Source organism: Scyliorhinus canicula, chromosome 1, assembly GCF_902713615.1.
Source record: "Scyliorhinus canicula chromosome 1, sScyCan1.1, whole genome shotgun sequence".
Taxonomy (NCBI): Eukaryota; Metazoa; Chordata; class Chondrichthyes; order Carcharhiniformes; family Scyliorhinidae; genus Scyliorhinus; species Scyliorhinus canicula.
The window spans coordinates 198,399,434-198,416,313 of NC_052146.1; the positions used below are offsets into that span (position 1 = coordinate 198,399,434).

At 41.3% G+C, this 16,880-nt stretch overlaps 1 protein-coding gene across 5 annotated transcripts in view; it reads left to right on the forward strand.

The window, feature by feature from the left end:
- The window catches only part of kiz (kizuna centrosomal protein), a 274,733-nt gene that overhangs the window by 97,874 nt on the left and 159,979 nt on the right, over nt 1-16,880 (forward strand). For all 5 annotated transcript variants that reach the window (XM_038805982.1, XM_038806001.1, XM_038805994.1 and 2 more), the window contains one exon: nt 11,627-12,275. In XM_038805982.1, coding sequence (XP_038661910.1) covers nt 11,627-12,275 — 649 coding nt within the window. The remainder of the gene's footprint in view (nt 1-11,626; nt 12,276-16,880) is intronic.

Here is a 16,880-nt window from a genome sequence, read left to right on the forward strand (position 1 = left end):
TAAAGCATGGATGCATCTCTTAAAATGAGTTTGCATTTCCAGGCTCCTGATTTTGTCTCAAAACTGTGGCAGGACTAATGAGCCCTGGGCTACCCCCACCATATCTGATGCCTTTGCAAAGGTTCTTGAGGAGGAGGTCAGCAAAGAAAGGAGAGAGATATTCTTCTACAGTGCATGTATGAGCATCCCCAGCAGCAGTACACTAAGTGGCAGTAGTAGCATCATTGGACCTGACTTGAGAGTAGACAGTGATTCAGTGAACTCACACCAGGTCAACACCACCTGATAAGACTTCTTCTATTCTCTCCCCAACTATTCTTTTTTTAAATAAATTTAGAGTACCCAATTATTTTTTTTCCAATTAAGGGGCAATTTAGTGTGACCAATCCACCTAACCTGCACATCTTTGGGTTGTGGAGGTGAAACCCACGCAGACATGGGGAGAATGTGCAAACTCCACACGGACAGTGACCCAGGGCTGGGATTCGAACCTGGGTCCTCAGCGCCAAAGTCCCAGTGCTAACCACTGCACCACTAGCCACCCCTCCCCAACCATTCTTAACCATTCCACACACTCCAACATATCCTACTACATGAAATGAAATGAAATGAAAATCGCTTATTGTCACGAGTAGGCTTCAATAATGTTACTGTGAAAAGCCCCTAGTCGCCACATTCCGGCGCCTGTTCGGGGAGGATGGTAACAGAATTGAACCGTGCTGCTGGCCTGCCTTGGTCTGCTTTAAAAGCCAGCGATTTAGCCCAGTGTGTTAAACCAGCAACATACTGCAGTGAGCGGGCAGTCAGCAGGTACGAGTGGAAAGGACACTCACCCAGAAAAGAACTAGTGGATGGATTAGGGCAGAGATGGGACTTCAGGGACACAGCAATGAAGGGAAAATTACATGTTTCTTCCAAGCAGTTATACCCATTATTGCAAAGCTTGCCAAGGTTTTAACACTATGGCTGAAAGTATGGAGGATTCAGCTCCCAGCCAGTGTGGTGTGAACTCACATGATATCAGCACTCTGCAATTTACCTGAGAGATTATTACCCCCTCCATGGATTTTGAAGGCACATCCTCTTAACAGCAGTCAGTGCCACCAGCTTTTGTATCTTTGTGAGTAGCTCAAATGGTTGCCACTCAGGTACTTGATGTGACCATCAATTCACGAGACACGTGCTTTTGGATGTGAACAGTGGTTTTAATCAACTTACAACAGAGCCAGCCTGTAACACGATGAACTCCATGAACTGGTGGCTGGCTCTTCGGCATCATCCTTTATACGTCAGTCTAGGGGAGGAGCCGTGGGTGGAACCCAAGTACAAACTCCTGTACATTCCCAGTGCAACTCCCCCTAGTGGTAGGGCAACGCAACTGCTCGTATGTCGAACTTACAGTTACATGGTATAATATATATTACAGTATGAATTACATTCACCTCAGTACTGGACTGCACCTTGAAGAGATAAGTATCCACCTTGGACCGATTGGTAGTCTGAATGTGAGCTGTCCAACCAATTTATTGAGGACACCAGGGAAGCTCCCCATCGGAGCACTAGAGTTAGGAAATGTCCTTTATAAGAAAGATACCCTGGGTGCTCACTTGGTTGAAAATTGAATGGATGGGAATTACTCATGACTGTTATCACGCTTAGCACTTTTGTCTGCAATGTGTTTTTTAGTAGCTTTAGAGTATAAATTGGTGATGTTCATTGATGTAGAAGCTGGCTGAATAATTTTGTTAATACAGGATTAGGGAAGGACTATTAATTGAGGAGCCTTTGTTAGGTTTCGGGGTGGGGATTAGGAAGCTGAACAAACCAGCGGTTTTGCAGAGCAATTCATAACTCTTGCTGCAAGGTGCTGAGGTAGTTGTCCTCCTTCTGCTGCTCTAACACCTTTGCCTTTGTCTCATTCATTTGATGGGGATTGCTGTTGTACCTCCTCCAAATGCAGTCATCTGTTTGAGTAACCTTAAAGTGTGGTCAGGAATCCTTTTGACGTTCCCCTGCTTTTGATAATTAATAGTTTGATAGTTTGGTGTTACTGAACTATGGTTGGGTTGCTGAGAGGTGTCATGAGTTATGTGTGATTGGGATATCCTTGTACATCAGCTGCCAACCTGCAAATGTTAAATATTAAGGGGATAATGGAACTGTCGCAGGATAAATGCGTTGTGATGGCTGCTGTGAAGGGGGGGCGCGTGGTAACTTCCACAAATTGCACATTACTGTTTCAACAATTGGAAACCAACTGGGCTTAATTAGAATGGTAACCTTTCATATTAACTTCCCTTATCTTAGCCTTTAGGCTAAGATGAGCGTGAGGTCAGGTGTGATGCCCGGATCTGGTATGTCTCTCTTGTGGGGAATTGGATTCAATTTGAATTGGTTTTTGGAGCAGGCAAGGAGCTGGTTTAGGGGTTTGCCCCTGTCCACACTCTAAGCTCTGGCTTTGTGACTCTGATAAAGTAATTAAAAAATGGCTTGGATGAGTTAGGAAGTTGAGGAAAGACAGCGGCGGATGAGATCACATCACAAATGTAGCAGTAAATACTCTACTACAAATGTAACCACCCGTTTCTGGTCAGTTTTAAAATCAGCTCTTGTATGTTTGATCCATATTTGAATTAACGTCTGAATTTTACTGCAAGATTGAGAGTGACCTAATTGCTTATTAGTTGCAAAGTCATCTTCCTTTGAAAAAGCAAATCTCTAATTTCCAAGAGTAAATATTGGATACCATTTGATAAATTACTGAAATAAATCTGGAGAAGCCAAACATCTGCAAGTCTTGAAAATAGTCATTATGTATTAAATAACTCATTAGTCACTGTTCACTGACAAAACCTAACTCTCACGTATACATGTTTAACAAAAGAATCGGCACAAAATGTAATTTATTCCTCTGAAAATACATATCCTCATTACAATTCTCTAAGTTCTGGAACTCTGTGTTGTAAGATTGCCTGACCTTGAATCATGTTTCTTTTATGCTGTATTTCATGGCAAGTTATGCTTATGGTTTGCTCACTTCAGCTCACAACTCATTATAGCATGCAAAAATTGTGGCTCCCAAGGCTTGCGATAATGAGGGTGGAGGATGCCATTGATGCAGTTTTACCTTTTCTTTGGGATAGGGGTTGTGAAAATTGCTTACTCCGTTTTGTTTGGGGAGGGTAAGTCATCCAGTTTTCCTGCTGCTGATTGCTACAGGCTTACCTCATGCGCGTGTATCGGTGCAAGGTGAGGAAATGATCAGGCTCAATCTTTGCTGTGATGTGCTCTGTAATTGGATAGCCTGCTGGCACTCACTGCCAAAACTGATACATGAGTAATGGGTGAGATATTGGAGGGCAATAAGATTCCATGGAAAAATACTCCAGCGAGCAAAGGAACGCCTTCAGGAGGGGGGGAAACATTGTTTTTAAATTCCACTGTTCTTTACTGTCACCACACTAATTGTAAAACTTGGTTTAAAGAGAAGAACTGTGTTGCTCTAGATAAAAAAAAAGGTTAATTTTTATTCCACATAATAAAAATTCATAAAGCAAATTGTACAATATATGGTTAGGTTCTTTCCTTTAAATTAATTTTTATAATTCATGGAGCTAGCAACATCATAGCTACATGAATTATTAAATGTTGAAATTCATTTCTAGATAATGTTCATAGCATCAGTATTCTAAGTGTTTTAAGTAAAGATCTGTGGGCAGTATTGGAATTTAAATCTTAATACATAGATTTTTACAATTTTCATGCAATCAGTTATAATCTTTTTGTATCTGCCATGTGTATTGAGTCTGTTATTTATGCCATAGATCAGCTTTTTTCTGCACAGTACAAACATTTAAGCCTCAATTATATTTCTCTTTAGAATCAGAGAATTTGCAGTGCAGAAGGAGGCCATTCAGCCCATCGAGTGCACCAGCCCTTGGAAAGAGCACCCTACCTAAACCCACTCCTCCACCCTATCCCCGTAACTCGGTAATCCCACATAACCTTTTGGACACCAAGGGACAATTTTGAATGGCCAATCCACCTAACTTGCACATCTTTGGACTGTGGGGGGAATCCGGAGCACCCGGAGGAAACCCATGCAGACATGGGGAGAAAGTGCAAACTCCACATAGACATTGACCCGAGGCCCAAATTAAACCTGGATCCCTGGACCTGTGAGGCAGCAATACTAGCCACTGTGCCACCGTGTTGTAACCAGTTGGTAATTTTCCATTCTCTTTATACTTTTGCTTTCATTGATCTTATTGTGGGAAAACTTCCTAATTTGTTTTTGCCATAATCATCAGGAAAATGCACCAGTTTCTCATGCACATCACAGTAAACGTCTCAAAATGAAAATAAATCGTAAATCAAGTGTATGGAAGTCTTCAAAATTTATTTTTAATTGATATAGGTGTAATTATATGTATTTAGGTACCCCAGTGAAGGATTAATTAAGGTGTAATTCAAACACTAGAGGGCACCACCAGTTCCCAGTATAAATGCATACCTCAGGGAATGCTGGATAGTCAGTTAAGTGTTAGCAGAGGAAAGGGATTGATCACAGCTCAGGGTGTAAAATAGATTAGAGAGAAGTATCATGAATACATCATTAGTTAATAGATTACTGTATTAATAGTTATAGCTCTGTAGGGAGTGCAAACTCTATTTAATTTAATCATTATTCTTCAATAAGTCAGTTTTGCTTCAAGTTAGAAATTGGTGGGTTCTTTATCATTAGGGCCATCAGACGATTCTAGATCGTGAGGCAAAGAATAATGACTTACCACAAAGTGTAATATAACATGGTGCCAGGTTGTCTAATAAAGCTAACTAGTATAATTTAATAAGAATCTAATTTAGAAAACTAAGAAGCTATTCGGCTTGCGAAGCACCGACCTGTTACTGCGAAGAATCCAGGACTGATGGACAAAGCTCAAGCTCCACGACGACTCCGGATGAACGGTAATCACAATGTTAACTGCCGAATGTTTAAACAAGAGTTTCAACTCTTATCTCTCATCCTCTAAACTAGACACTGCCAGAGATGAGTGAAAAACTGCCTTATTGTTACTAATGGCTAGACAACAGGCCACAGATGTATATATCACATTCCATTTTGAGAATGATGCTGGAAAAAAAAACTTTGAACTGGTAGTTAAAAAATTTGATCAATATTGTGAAAGTGATGAAGAGTTTATCAAAAGACTGCAAAAGCAACAATAAACATGCTGTGTCAAGAATTGTTTAAAATGTGCAATGTGAGGAATCAGTTTAAAAATAGATGTGCCAAACTGTTTAATCGTCAAAGTGAAATTTCTTTTCCCTCCGTTGAACCTATGGCGCAGCAGAAAAATACTTGTGCTCAAAAAAACAAGTGTGCGCAAGCGCACTATAAAAAAATGCACGAATTGTATTCTGGACAATCTGCGCATGTGCGGGACCAGTACACACATGAGCACTTCCAAAAAAAAAAGCAAACCGGAATAATACCGTTCTGCACATGCTCGATAAACTGCGCATGCACAGTTGAAAAAAAGCGCAGGAAGAAGATCGATGTGCGCATGCGCAATTGAAGATTACACATGATGTCACAACGTCAGAATGTTTTGGACACGCCCACTTAAAGGGAAAATGCCCGAAAATTGAAAATAACAATTTTAAAGGCACAAAACACAAATGTTTTACTTTGCAAGGCAAGAAATTGCCTGAATTTCAACAAAGTTAAAGGAAACCTTTGCAGCACCATACAACAAAATATTTGCAGCATGCAACATGGAAGAAAATGCTAGCAAATCCAATACTAATGATGATAAATACTACATTGAAGAATACTACTCAGACATGGCAGAGATATTCGGATATGATGATTAGCTAAATTCTAATAATGGTAGATGAAACCAATACCTTGATGGAATGGCAGATTGTTGATACATTGGATAACAGCAACCTGTCAAATGAACAAAAAGAAAAAGACTCTACACAGTGAGCACTGCAAGACTCCACAGAGAGAGCACTGCAAGACTCCACAGAGAGAGCACTGCAAGACTCCACAGAGAGAGCAATGCAAGACTCCACAGAGAGAGCACTGCAAGACTCCACAGAGAGAGCGCTGCAAGACTCCACAGAGAGAGCACTGCAAGACTCCACAGAGAGAGCACTGAAAGGCTCCACAGAGAGAGCACTGAATGACTCCACAGAGAGAGACTGAATGACTCCACAGAGAGAGCACTGCAGAGCTCCACAGAGAGAGCGATGACAGACCTAACAGAGAGATTGTTGACAGACTCCGGAATGAAAATTATGAAAGACGCCAGTGAGAGAACAATGCAAGAAGAAAACTGCGAGGGCTCTCTAGCTTACTTGAACAACAACAAGACTATGAATGTCTACCCACTGTCTTTGCGAATAGTGACAAGGTGCTCACAATTAGCTTACAAGATGTGCAGGACCACTGTGACACTGACAGATCTCAGCTCGATTGTACAAAAGAACATGATAATTAAAGTAAAACAATAAATGAACCAATTGAGATCACATTTACTCTAAACAACCTGCAAGAAAATGAAATCTTGGAGAAGTTCACTCCAGAAGAGGAGCATGAAGAAATCAAACATGCATCAGACCAACCAGAAATGACTGATGTCACCAAGATCAATGAAACATCAGATCATTCAAATGAACCTGACATCGTAAGTGCAAAGAAACACCAAATAATACAAAGGACAATGATACAAAAAAGTTTGAAAATTACTAAAACAGTCCAGACGGAACAGTTATTGAACACAACAACAGAAACTATGAAACAACGAACTGTACACAATGGTACATCTCTGAAACTGAAGGACAACTTAACTGCAATGTCACGAAGAACAGAACATTGTTCAGACAAAACAAATGTCATGCCAACAAATTTCATGGACTGGATTCTCCAAAAATGTCCCCACACATGCGTAGAAACGCTGGTGTTTCACTCCAGACTTTCCTGAAATAAATATGGAGCAATTCACTTACCTGCAGGGGGCTGGCAGGGACCCGGGGAGCTTCACGCAGCTTTGGCGGTGGATGCGGGCCTCCGCGCATCCGGATCCGAGTTTGCGCATGCGCACGGCGGCAGCCTCCAGAGACTGCACCGAACGTGATGACAGACTTAGCCAGCGAACCTGCACCAAGAAACAAGGTGCCACCAATCTGCCCCGCGTCTCTCCACCTGACCCGCCCGATCGCCGCCCCGTCCCCCATCAGGGTGGCCACGGCTGAGTCCTGACCGACCAGATGTGGTTAGAACAACGCCGTCGGGAATTCGGCCGGTCGGGACCGGAGTAACACTGGGAGGGCCTCTGGCAATGGCCCCCCAGCCGTGCCTCGTCCCCAGAGAATCACTCACACGCTAATTATGCGGTGTGGCTGCGGGGCCATTGCCAGAAGCCCTCTCAGCGATACTCCGGTCCCGACCTGCCCTGATGCAGGCATAGACATCGATTCTCCACCCCGGCGCCAAACGAGATTTTGCCGCAGGGCTGCGGAGAATCCAGCTCCATGAATTCGTATTTGCTCCACGACAAAAACGAAAACCTTTTTAAGGCAGATGGCATACATAACCGATACCACAAGCACAGAAAAAAGACTAGGTCAGACAACAAAAGTGGTTCAAAGCAAATTACTGATGATGCTGGAATCTGAAACGAAAGTGAAAATGCTGGAAAATCTCAGCAAGTCTGTAGGGAGAGAAAAGAGCTAATGTTTTGAGTCCGATGACTCTTTGTCAAAGCTAACAGATAGAGAAAGTGGGAAGTATTTATACTGTGGAGTGAGAATGAAAGATGAGTCATAGCCACAGAAACCCAGGGAAACCGGGTGCTAATAGCCACAGAAACCAAGGGTAAAGAGTGTTAATGGCAGTCCCCAGAGAGAACAAAAGATGTGAAAGGTCAAACAGCAGGGAAACTGACATCAGAGGATGAACTGTAGGTGTGGGGGGGAGGGGAAGGGGATAGCAAAGAGGATAGCAAAGAGGAGAAAGGTGCAGGAAAAGTGGATAAGATTGGGGGGGCGGGGGGGAAATTAAATGTATATGAAGAAAGAAAGAAATGGTAAAAGACAGTTAAAATGAAATGAAAACAAATGGGCCGAGGCGGTTCAACCAGTCGAACATATGATGACTTGGTATTTCAACACACCATGAGTGAAGACTAAGGACAGTCTCCATTTGTCAATTGTACTTGTTGACCTTTTTTCTTATTGATTTTTCATTATGTTTCAAAGTTATATACATATCATGTATTGTAATATTATTATACATTTTTTCCTTTGTACATAGAAAAGAAATGTTTAAAAAAAGGAGGATGTAATGATATGTATATAGGTATGCCAGTGAAGGGTTAATTATTACATCTCAGTGTAATTCAAACACTAGAGGCCACCACCAGTTCCCAGTATAAATACATGCTTCAGGGAATGCTGGATAGTCAGTTAAGTATTATTAGAGGAAAGGAATTGATCACAACTCAGGGAGTAAAATAAATTAGAGAGAAGTATCACGAGTACATCATTAGTTAATATTAGATTACAGATTACTGTATTAATAGTTATAGCTCTGGAGAGTGTGCATACGCTATTTAATTTAATCATTATTCAATAAATTAGTTTTGCTTCAAGTTAGAGATTGGTGGTTTCTTTATCATCACGCCATCAGACCATTCTGGATCACGAGGCAAAGAGTAATGACATATTACCACAAAGTGATATATAACACTAGCCACAGTCTAATTTGGGGATAGTAGAATGGGTTTAAAAAACAAAGAATTTCTACCTGATTTGCCTCTGTAAAAATTGATTCTGTCTCTTCCTGACTGAATGTAAGATGCATTGATAACATGAATTGGTGATCACGTCACTGGTATGATAGGTGCATCCAAGGACCAGACTTTCAGTGCCAACTTCTGGAATGGAAACAGCTTGAGATATGAGAATGCAGGATTGTTGTCCTTTCTGCAATCTTTAAGTCTTCCAGATCAGCTTATGCTGAGAGAACGTCTCCCAAACATAGTTGCATCTCAGACTTCAGGAGAACCAACCAACTAAGTTTAATACAACTGCTTCAAGTATATGCTTGGTAGAGATAACATTTGAGGCTATGAGCCAAGTGCTGGCAAATTTGATTAGGATTGGCAGATCATGTGCCTTTCATGCGGAGATGCATGCTCAATGAGCCGAAGGGCTTTTCTGCACTGTTTTTTCTGTGATTCTGTGAAAGCTTGCATAAAGGTTCATCCTGATTTCTTAGCCTTGCCTCTTCCGATCTCTACTTGTCTTTATTGTACAGAATCCCTTCTGATCTCTAATCTTTTTGCTGGCTGTCCTTTCCCCTTCTTTACTGTCTTCATATGTTCCAGTATAAAATGTTGTAGAAAGAGGTGAGAGAGGTAAAATAGAACAGTAACCGTGGGGAGACAAGGTAAAAATGAAAAGAGAAGTGGGAGAAGCATGAAGTGTGTAAAAAGGAGGGAAGGGAGAGGGTGATGAAAAGGGAGAGAAAGGTAGAAGTACACTTCATTTCATAGTCACACCTTCTCTCAGGCCATCACTCCCCGCCACCTCCTAAATATGTGTAGTTCATTTTTGGTGAGGCCAGATAAAGTAAGTTTGTACTATTGGAACTTGGCCTTGGAATGTTTGGAACTATTGGTAGAACATTGCACATTCGCACAAATTTGCCTCCAACAAACAAACTCCAAATGTATCAATTCAGCATGCTGTGGTGCGGGGAATAGGGAAAGAATAAACCCAGAGGCAATGGGGAAAGGGAGAGAGAAGCTATCCTGGTTGGGAGCAATGGACTTTATTCAGGTGAGTGAATAGGAAAAAGAGAGGGAAAGGCATAGTTGAACAAGTTACGAGAATCGAAAGTTGAAATGCAGTGGAGTGAATCAGTTGCCAAGTGGGATTTTGGTTTCTCTGGCTGCTAATAAGTTTCTGTTTGGGCTGTGCTGGCCTGCATTATTCAAAAAAATCCCATGCTCTGACTGAGCAATGCCATGGAAGTTTCAGTATCAGTATTAACATTAATGCGACAAAGTTAATTAGATGAAGATGCAAAGTAAAATGGGTAAATCTGTTACGTTGCATTAGCCATGTCTAGTGCCACTCAATGGTCTACTTTTCCATACTTCACGACTGACTTTGTGCCCATCCATAGCACTTGCTGGGAGCATAGATCATTTCTTTTTTTTTTCATTTAAGAATATTGTATTTGCATAATGTATTGTGTGGGGTAGGGCGTAATTTCCCTTTTCCATTCACTACAGAACTGCTTCCTCAATTATTTGCCACTGCTGATCTGAGATTTTATACTTATGGTTCAATGTGATGAGGGATATCAATCATTTATAAATTGACAGTTTGGAAAGATATTGTCATGTTCTCAGTATGACCACTAATACCAGCGATTATATTTTGATTATTTATTGGTACACTTTCTTCTCTTTGAGGATAACAAAAAAAAAATGAGTGTGAGTGCAAATGAGGTAAATGTACTTTCAGGGCGTATTAAAATATCTGTGGCTATTTAGTTATAGCTCCACCCCATGATTTCAATTTTTAATGCTTACTAATTGACTTTTTAAAAATCACACATAGAACATAGAACAGTACAGCACAGAACAGGCCCTTCGGCCCTCGATGTTGTGCCGAGCAATGATCACCCTACTCAAACCCACGTATCCACCCTATACCTGTAACCCAACAACCCCCCCCCCCCCCCCCCTCACTACGGGCAATTTAGCATGGCCAATCCACCTAACCCGCACATCTTTGGACTGTGGGAGGAAACCGGAGTGCCCGGAGGAAACCCACGCACACACGGGGAGGACGTGCAGACTCCGCACAGACAGTGACCCAGTGGCTCACAAAAGTGGAATTTGCTCACAAAAAGACATATTGTTATTCAATTATCTCATGACTTTAAAGTATCACGTTGCAAATAAAGGAAAACTTTATTCCATTATATTTTGTACCACATTTACATAAATGAAATACCCAGCAGCAGGTCATTAACCATCAAATTTATTGCATTTATGAGTGGAGCCTATTTATTATCGTCATATATAATTGTAAAGGATTTGCCATTCTGTGTTATAAAATATTATCAAATCTGATTGAAAATGAAATATTTTCAGGGCGGCACAGTGGTGCAGTGCTTAGCACTGCTGCCTCATGGCGCCAAGGACCCAGGTTTGAGCTCGGCCCCAGGCTTCTATCCGTGTGGAGTTTGCTCATTCTCCCCGTGGTCTCTCCCCCACAACCCAAAAGATGTGCATTATAGGTGGATTGGCCACGCTAAATTGCCCTTAATTGGAAAAATACAAAGAAAATTAAATATTTTCTGTTTGCATTTATATTTGGGGACTAGCCCAGAATGGTATTGAAAGATCTATTTATTGTGATATAAAAATATGTTTCAATGGATGTTTTGCATGTGATTATACCATATTTCTTTGCTGTCAGTTGAAGAGAAAATACTTCCCAGAATAATTTTATACAGGTGTTTGTTGAATGTTCTGAGTATGCAAATTAAATCAAATGACATTGCTTGCAATGTAATATTTGGTGTATTCTTTTTCAGACAAGGAATTTATCAAGACAAAGCGATAGAGATGTTGGAAAAGATCTGTCAAAGGCATTATCTAAAACTGCCACTTGTATTCTGGACCAACATGAATCAAGGACCTCAAATACATGTTTGAGTCCACAACAAAAATATCAACAGCCCGTGGAGAGCTTTACATCTTCTCAGCCAAACAGTCAGACAGCACCAATGACAGCAATGCACAGTAATTCTGTGATGGACAACTTAAAGTCGCCCATGTCAAGCAAGGAAAGACAAGACTTCCACAATGTTTCTGACATAAAGACAGGACTCCAAGCCAGTGAAGTCATGCCATTCACTCCCATAATCTCGTCAAAAAGTGAAAGACATCGCTATGAAGTGATAGAAAGTAATAGGTGCATTAGAGCAAATAGTTCAGCTTGCATTCAGGAATTACCCGTCCCTGTGACTCAGTTAGAGCCCATTAAGGAAGAGCTGACACAAGGCACTATGCTGAATGATTTTAAGAATTGCCTGACAGTTGAAGTGAATCGTCACAAAAGCGTTATTGTGAGTGAACATGCACCTGATCGGTTTCAGAGGCTGCCCATGGATGCATTCCAAGACAGTGTGTGTTCAGGAGGTTTCGACAAGAACATAAAGGAAAACAACATTTCTCAATGCGGTAATATTTTGTTATTGTTGGTCAAAGTGCACTGCTGTAGTACGAATTTCTCTTTTGTGTACATCGTAGTTTATTTAGAATATCACAGAAATGCCAATTTTATCTTAATTGAAATATTGCAAATTTTTATTATTTTAATAGTAAAAATCAATGCAAAATCTCGAATGTAGAACTTGTTTCTCAAAGGTTAGGTTAGATATTCTAATTTTCATCACTATGATCTAATAGGCCTCTGATCTAGTATGATCCTCAAAAGGACATCGTCATGACACAGAATAACCTTATTTAAAATGTAATTCCAACATCCGAATTGGGAACAAGACTAGGCTATTTGGCCCCTCAAACCTACTCCACCATTCTATAAAATCATGGCTGATGGTAATCTCCCACCTACCCCCGATAACCTTTCACACCTTTGCTTATCAAGAATCTCTGCCTCAAAAATATTCAAAGACTGCTTCCACGGCACTTTGAAGGAAGAGAGCTCTAAAGATTCACAACCCTCTGATAAAAAAAGAATCTCCTCATCTCTGTCTTAAATGAGGAACCTCTTATTTTTAAACAGTGATTCTTAGTTCCAAATTATTCCACAAGAGGAAACATTCTCTCTGCATCCACCCTGTCAAGATCCCCCCAGGATCAACATTTATAACATTTACTTAAAAGTAGTGGCTGGTTTGAATGATAACATGTGGGGAGCTTTTTTGTACACCCAACCATCCTGTTGTTTTTAGTTGACAAAACTTGTGATAATGCCAATAAGTTACTTCCTAAAATTTATGTTACTAGTGAAGTGTAGTGACAACTGTTGAATAATCCACCCAGAGACATTGGACAGTTCTAGTCCATGAGTCCAAAGGATTGTCTTTCTCGATGTGTAAATAAGATTATTTTTCAGAAGCTGTTGTTCTCAAATCCATTTAAACACACAGCTCGTCAGAGATTACAGCAAGTTTATCTATGATTTAAGGATCCAGGTTTAATCCCTCTCTGCTCTATTTAGGAATGTTTTAAGTGAGGAGGAAGAACACAAGGGACTAGAGATCGATGACCATAGAGTTCTTGAAGGGTTGTATAGACGGAGGAACGCACAGAGGTAGGGAGGGGCAAGACCATGGAGGAATTTAAACACTAGGAATGAGAATGTTAAAATTGAGGCATTGGTCTTCCCAGAGTTGATATGGATCGTGAACATGGGTAAACAGGACCTATTGGTTCAGACACAGGCGGCAGAGCTTTGGATGAGCTCATGTTTATGAAAAAAAAATGAAAATCGCTTATTGTCACGAGTAGGCTTCAATGAAGTTACTGTGAAAAACCCCTAGTCGCCACATTCCGGCGCCTGTTCGGGGAGGCTGGTACGTGAATCGAACCGTGCTGCTGGCTTGCTTTAAAAGCCAGCGATTTAGCTCAGTGAGCTAAACCAGCCCCTGGTGGTGGGTGGGTGGGTGCGGGTGGTGGAGGAGGTGGAATATGGAGGCCAGCCAAGGAAATAACAAAATAAATTAGGGTCTCACATCAGATGGACTCAGGTTGACGAAAGAAGGATGATGCTCTGGAGGTTGGAAGTAGGTAGCCTTTGATATGGAGAACATGGGATCAGAATGCAGAATGTTAGCTCAAGAATAAAAGGACACAAGGCTGCAGGCAGTCTGGTTCAGTCTGAGGTAGTGGCCAGGTCGGATTTGGAATTGATGCTGAATTTTCAAAATTTAATGATGAGAAACCAGAGAAGGCAATGGCTTTGGTGTTCCTAAGGCTTAATTAGAGGAAATTGTGGCTCATCCAGGATTGGATGTTTGGCAACAAAGGTACTAGACAGTTTGAGAGAAGTGGTGGTGGTGTAGAGCTGGGTGCCATCAGTCTTTCTGTGGAACCTGACAGCATGATGATGCCATCAAGAACAGCATGTAGTAATAGCAGGGTGAAAAAAATAAATTCCTAATTGAGAGGAAATGGGATCAAAAGCTTAACGCAGAGTTAACTCAGATGCTGAATCTGCAGAGTCTCATTCAGTTATAGTTGAATAGCTTGCAAATAATTGATGTCACGGCTCATTATGGCTACTTCGGCGACATAGATAGGCAACTACAAAATTGCATACCAGCAAGATATTGATATCTTGATAAGAAATAAAGGAAGCACATTAAAAATAGTATAATTTATAGACATCAGCACTTGTAGTTTAGCTAACTGTTTACAATCTGAGGCAGCGGATTGTTTGAGAGTCACTTTCACAGCCATATGACAAAGAACTGGTTCTCAAACATTTTTGTTTGAAAAACCCTTTTTCAAATCAATTAGCGATTATGGACACCTAATTTAAATTATAATGCTACACAATACTCAATAGAAAACTGCTGCATTTTTAGGCTGTTTTAATAATGCCTTTAAGAGAGCAGGTAATTAAGTAGTTGGGGGTCGGTTAGCTCAGTTAGCTGGCCAGCTGGTTCATGAAGCGCAGCAATGGGGTTGAATTCCCTTACCGGCTGAACTTATCCATGAAGGCCCAACCTTGCCCCTCGCTTGAGGTGTGGTGACCCTCAGATTAAATCACCACCAGTCAACTCTTTCTCAAAAGGAGAATGCAGCCTATGATCCTCGAGGACTATGACGACCTCCGTTTCCTTTCAATCAAGTAGCAATTTTAAGACTATTTAAATAATGTGGATAATAATGAGACAGACTAGAACAGGATTTTTCAAAGTGCCGGGCTCGACCTGTGGATGGGTCTCAGGTGGGTTTTGAGAGGGTCGCAGAGCGATCGGTTGCGCCATTCTCGTGGTGGCCGCGATTGCAGGAGAAGTGCGAAGTGGTCGCTATGAGCTTTAAATAGAACAATTGGGGCCGCAATCACCTTTCAAATTAAAGAAAATTAAGTGTGTGCAGTCTTCCGGCCAGGAACAGCAGCAGAGAGCAGGTCACTTGATATCAAACGCTTTGTATGTGCCTTCTTTTGATGCCAAATCACAGAACAGAATTGCTTCCATTTTCTAGCTGCTGGCAAGAAGATTGTGAAGATCGATCATTTTCCTAAAAGTAAGAGACGGTCAGAGACACTAATACATTGTGTATCGACTGGCCAGAATCTCACAGCTGAATCTGCTGGAGAGAACCTCTCAGTAGAGTCCAGGGCAGGACACAGCGGTGCTGTTAGTGTAATGTTAGCTCTGCACAGAGATCCAGGGTCTCTGGTTAACAGATGACAAAGAAGAAACTTAACTCGGGAACAAAGCAGTAGAAAGAAGATTTCTTGAGGTATGGTTTTGCCAATTGTGCCTCTGCAAATATGGATTCAAAGCTCATGTGGGTTAAATGCAGGGAAGTGCTGGCAAATGAGAGGAGAAATTTCAGATTTTGAAAGGGAAGTGGTGGATGAAAAATTCCTTTTGAGGTTGAGACCCCAGTTATTAACTTACAGCTGACTCCAAATGAAAAGACCACGCTGCTGTACCTGACCTGTGATATCACATTAAAAACATAAAAGTGCATGAGGCTGTCAGCATTCTGGAGTAGCATCTCCCAGGAGTATCCAGTGCTGAATAAAACAAGCATTTTGTTGCTGTTGCTTTCACGACAACCTACATGTGCGAGGTTGGATTTTCCATTTTCATAAAGGTGAATATGGCAAAAACTAACTGGCTGAAGTCTGCATCTAAAAGCGCATTGCCCACTTCTCCTTTGAACCTGATTCATGTGAGATCAGGAGGACCAAGCAGGCTCCCCTTTCACATTAAAGATAAGCAAATGTAGCATGTGTCGCGAAGGTCGGCTGGCGTGGGTCCCGAAGGTCAGCCGGTTAGCAAAAGTGGGTCCTGGGAAAAAAGTTTGAAAAACACTGGACTAGACAAACCAGAGATAAAGGATCAATGAGGCTTCCACTAACATTCTAATACATGACAACTGCATTGTGTTTAATATGGTTAAAGATTACCTATCAATGGCATGTACATACAGTCAATTCACAGATCACATCCAATGCAACAGCTATTGGTCAAATCAGATTAACAGCAGGCACGCCACATTTAGATCTTTTACAGGCTCAATGCAGATTCATTTTAGAAAAGCTTTCCCATATACAGATAAGTTTCCTTCCATCCAATTCTATTTCAGAGTACTCATGTGAAAATGGCATTCTCGGGAGTATTTTACAGACCTATGCAAACCCAGCCTAGATTCTGAGGGTTATTTAATCATTCAAGAAATTTACATTGTTGCAACAAAGTGACTTATTTAAGTACAACAAATTGACAGCTTTTCCATGAATACAAGAATCAAACCAATATTAGATTAATGTAACCGGAAAATACTGGAAATGTCCAAAAGACCAGGCAACATTTTAATGTTGCTTGCTCACAGCATAATTCCAAATTGAATGCATCCGAGTTTCAGATTAGCAGCTGGCTTCCAACCTGTCCTCGACTGAGCTTCACCACTGAAAACCATGGCAGTCGAGGTGCCCATCCCCATGAAGATGTTGGGCTGTATTCTCCGCAGCCCCGCACCAAAATCGCATTTAGCGCAGGGGTGGAGAATCCACTTTTACGCCCTAATCGGGCCCGGCGCCGTCCCCGCCGGAGAATCGCTCGGGCACGATTTACGCGG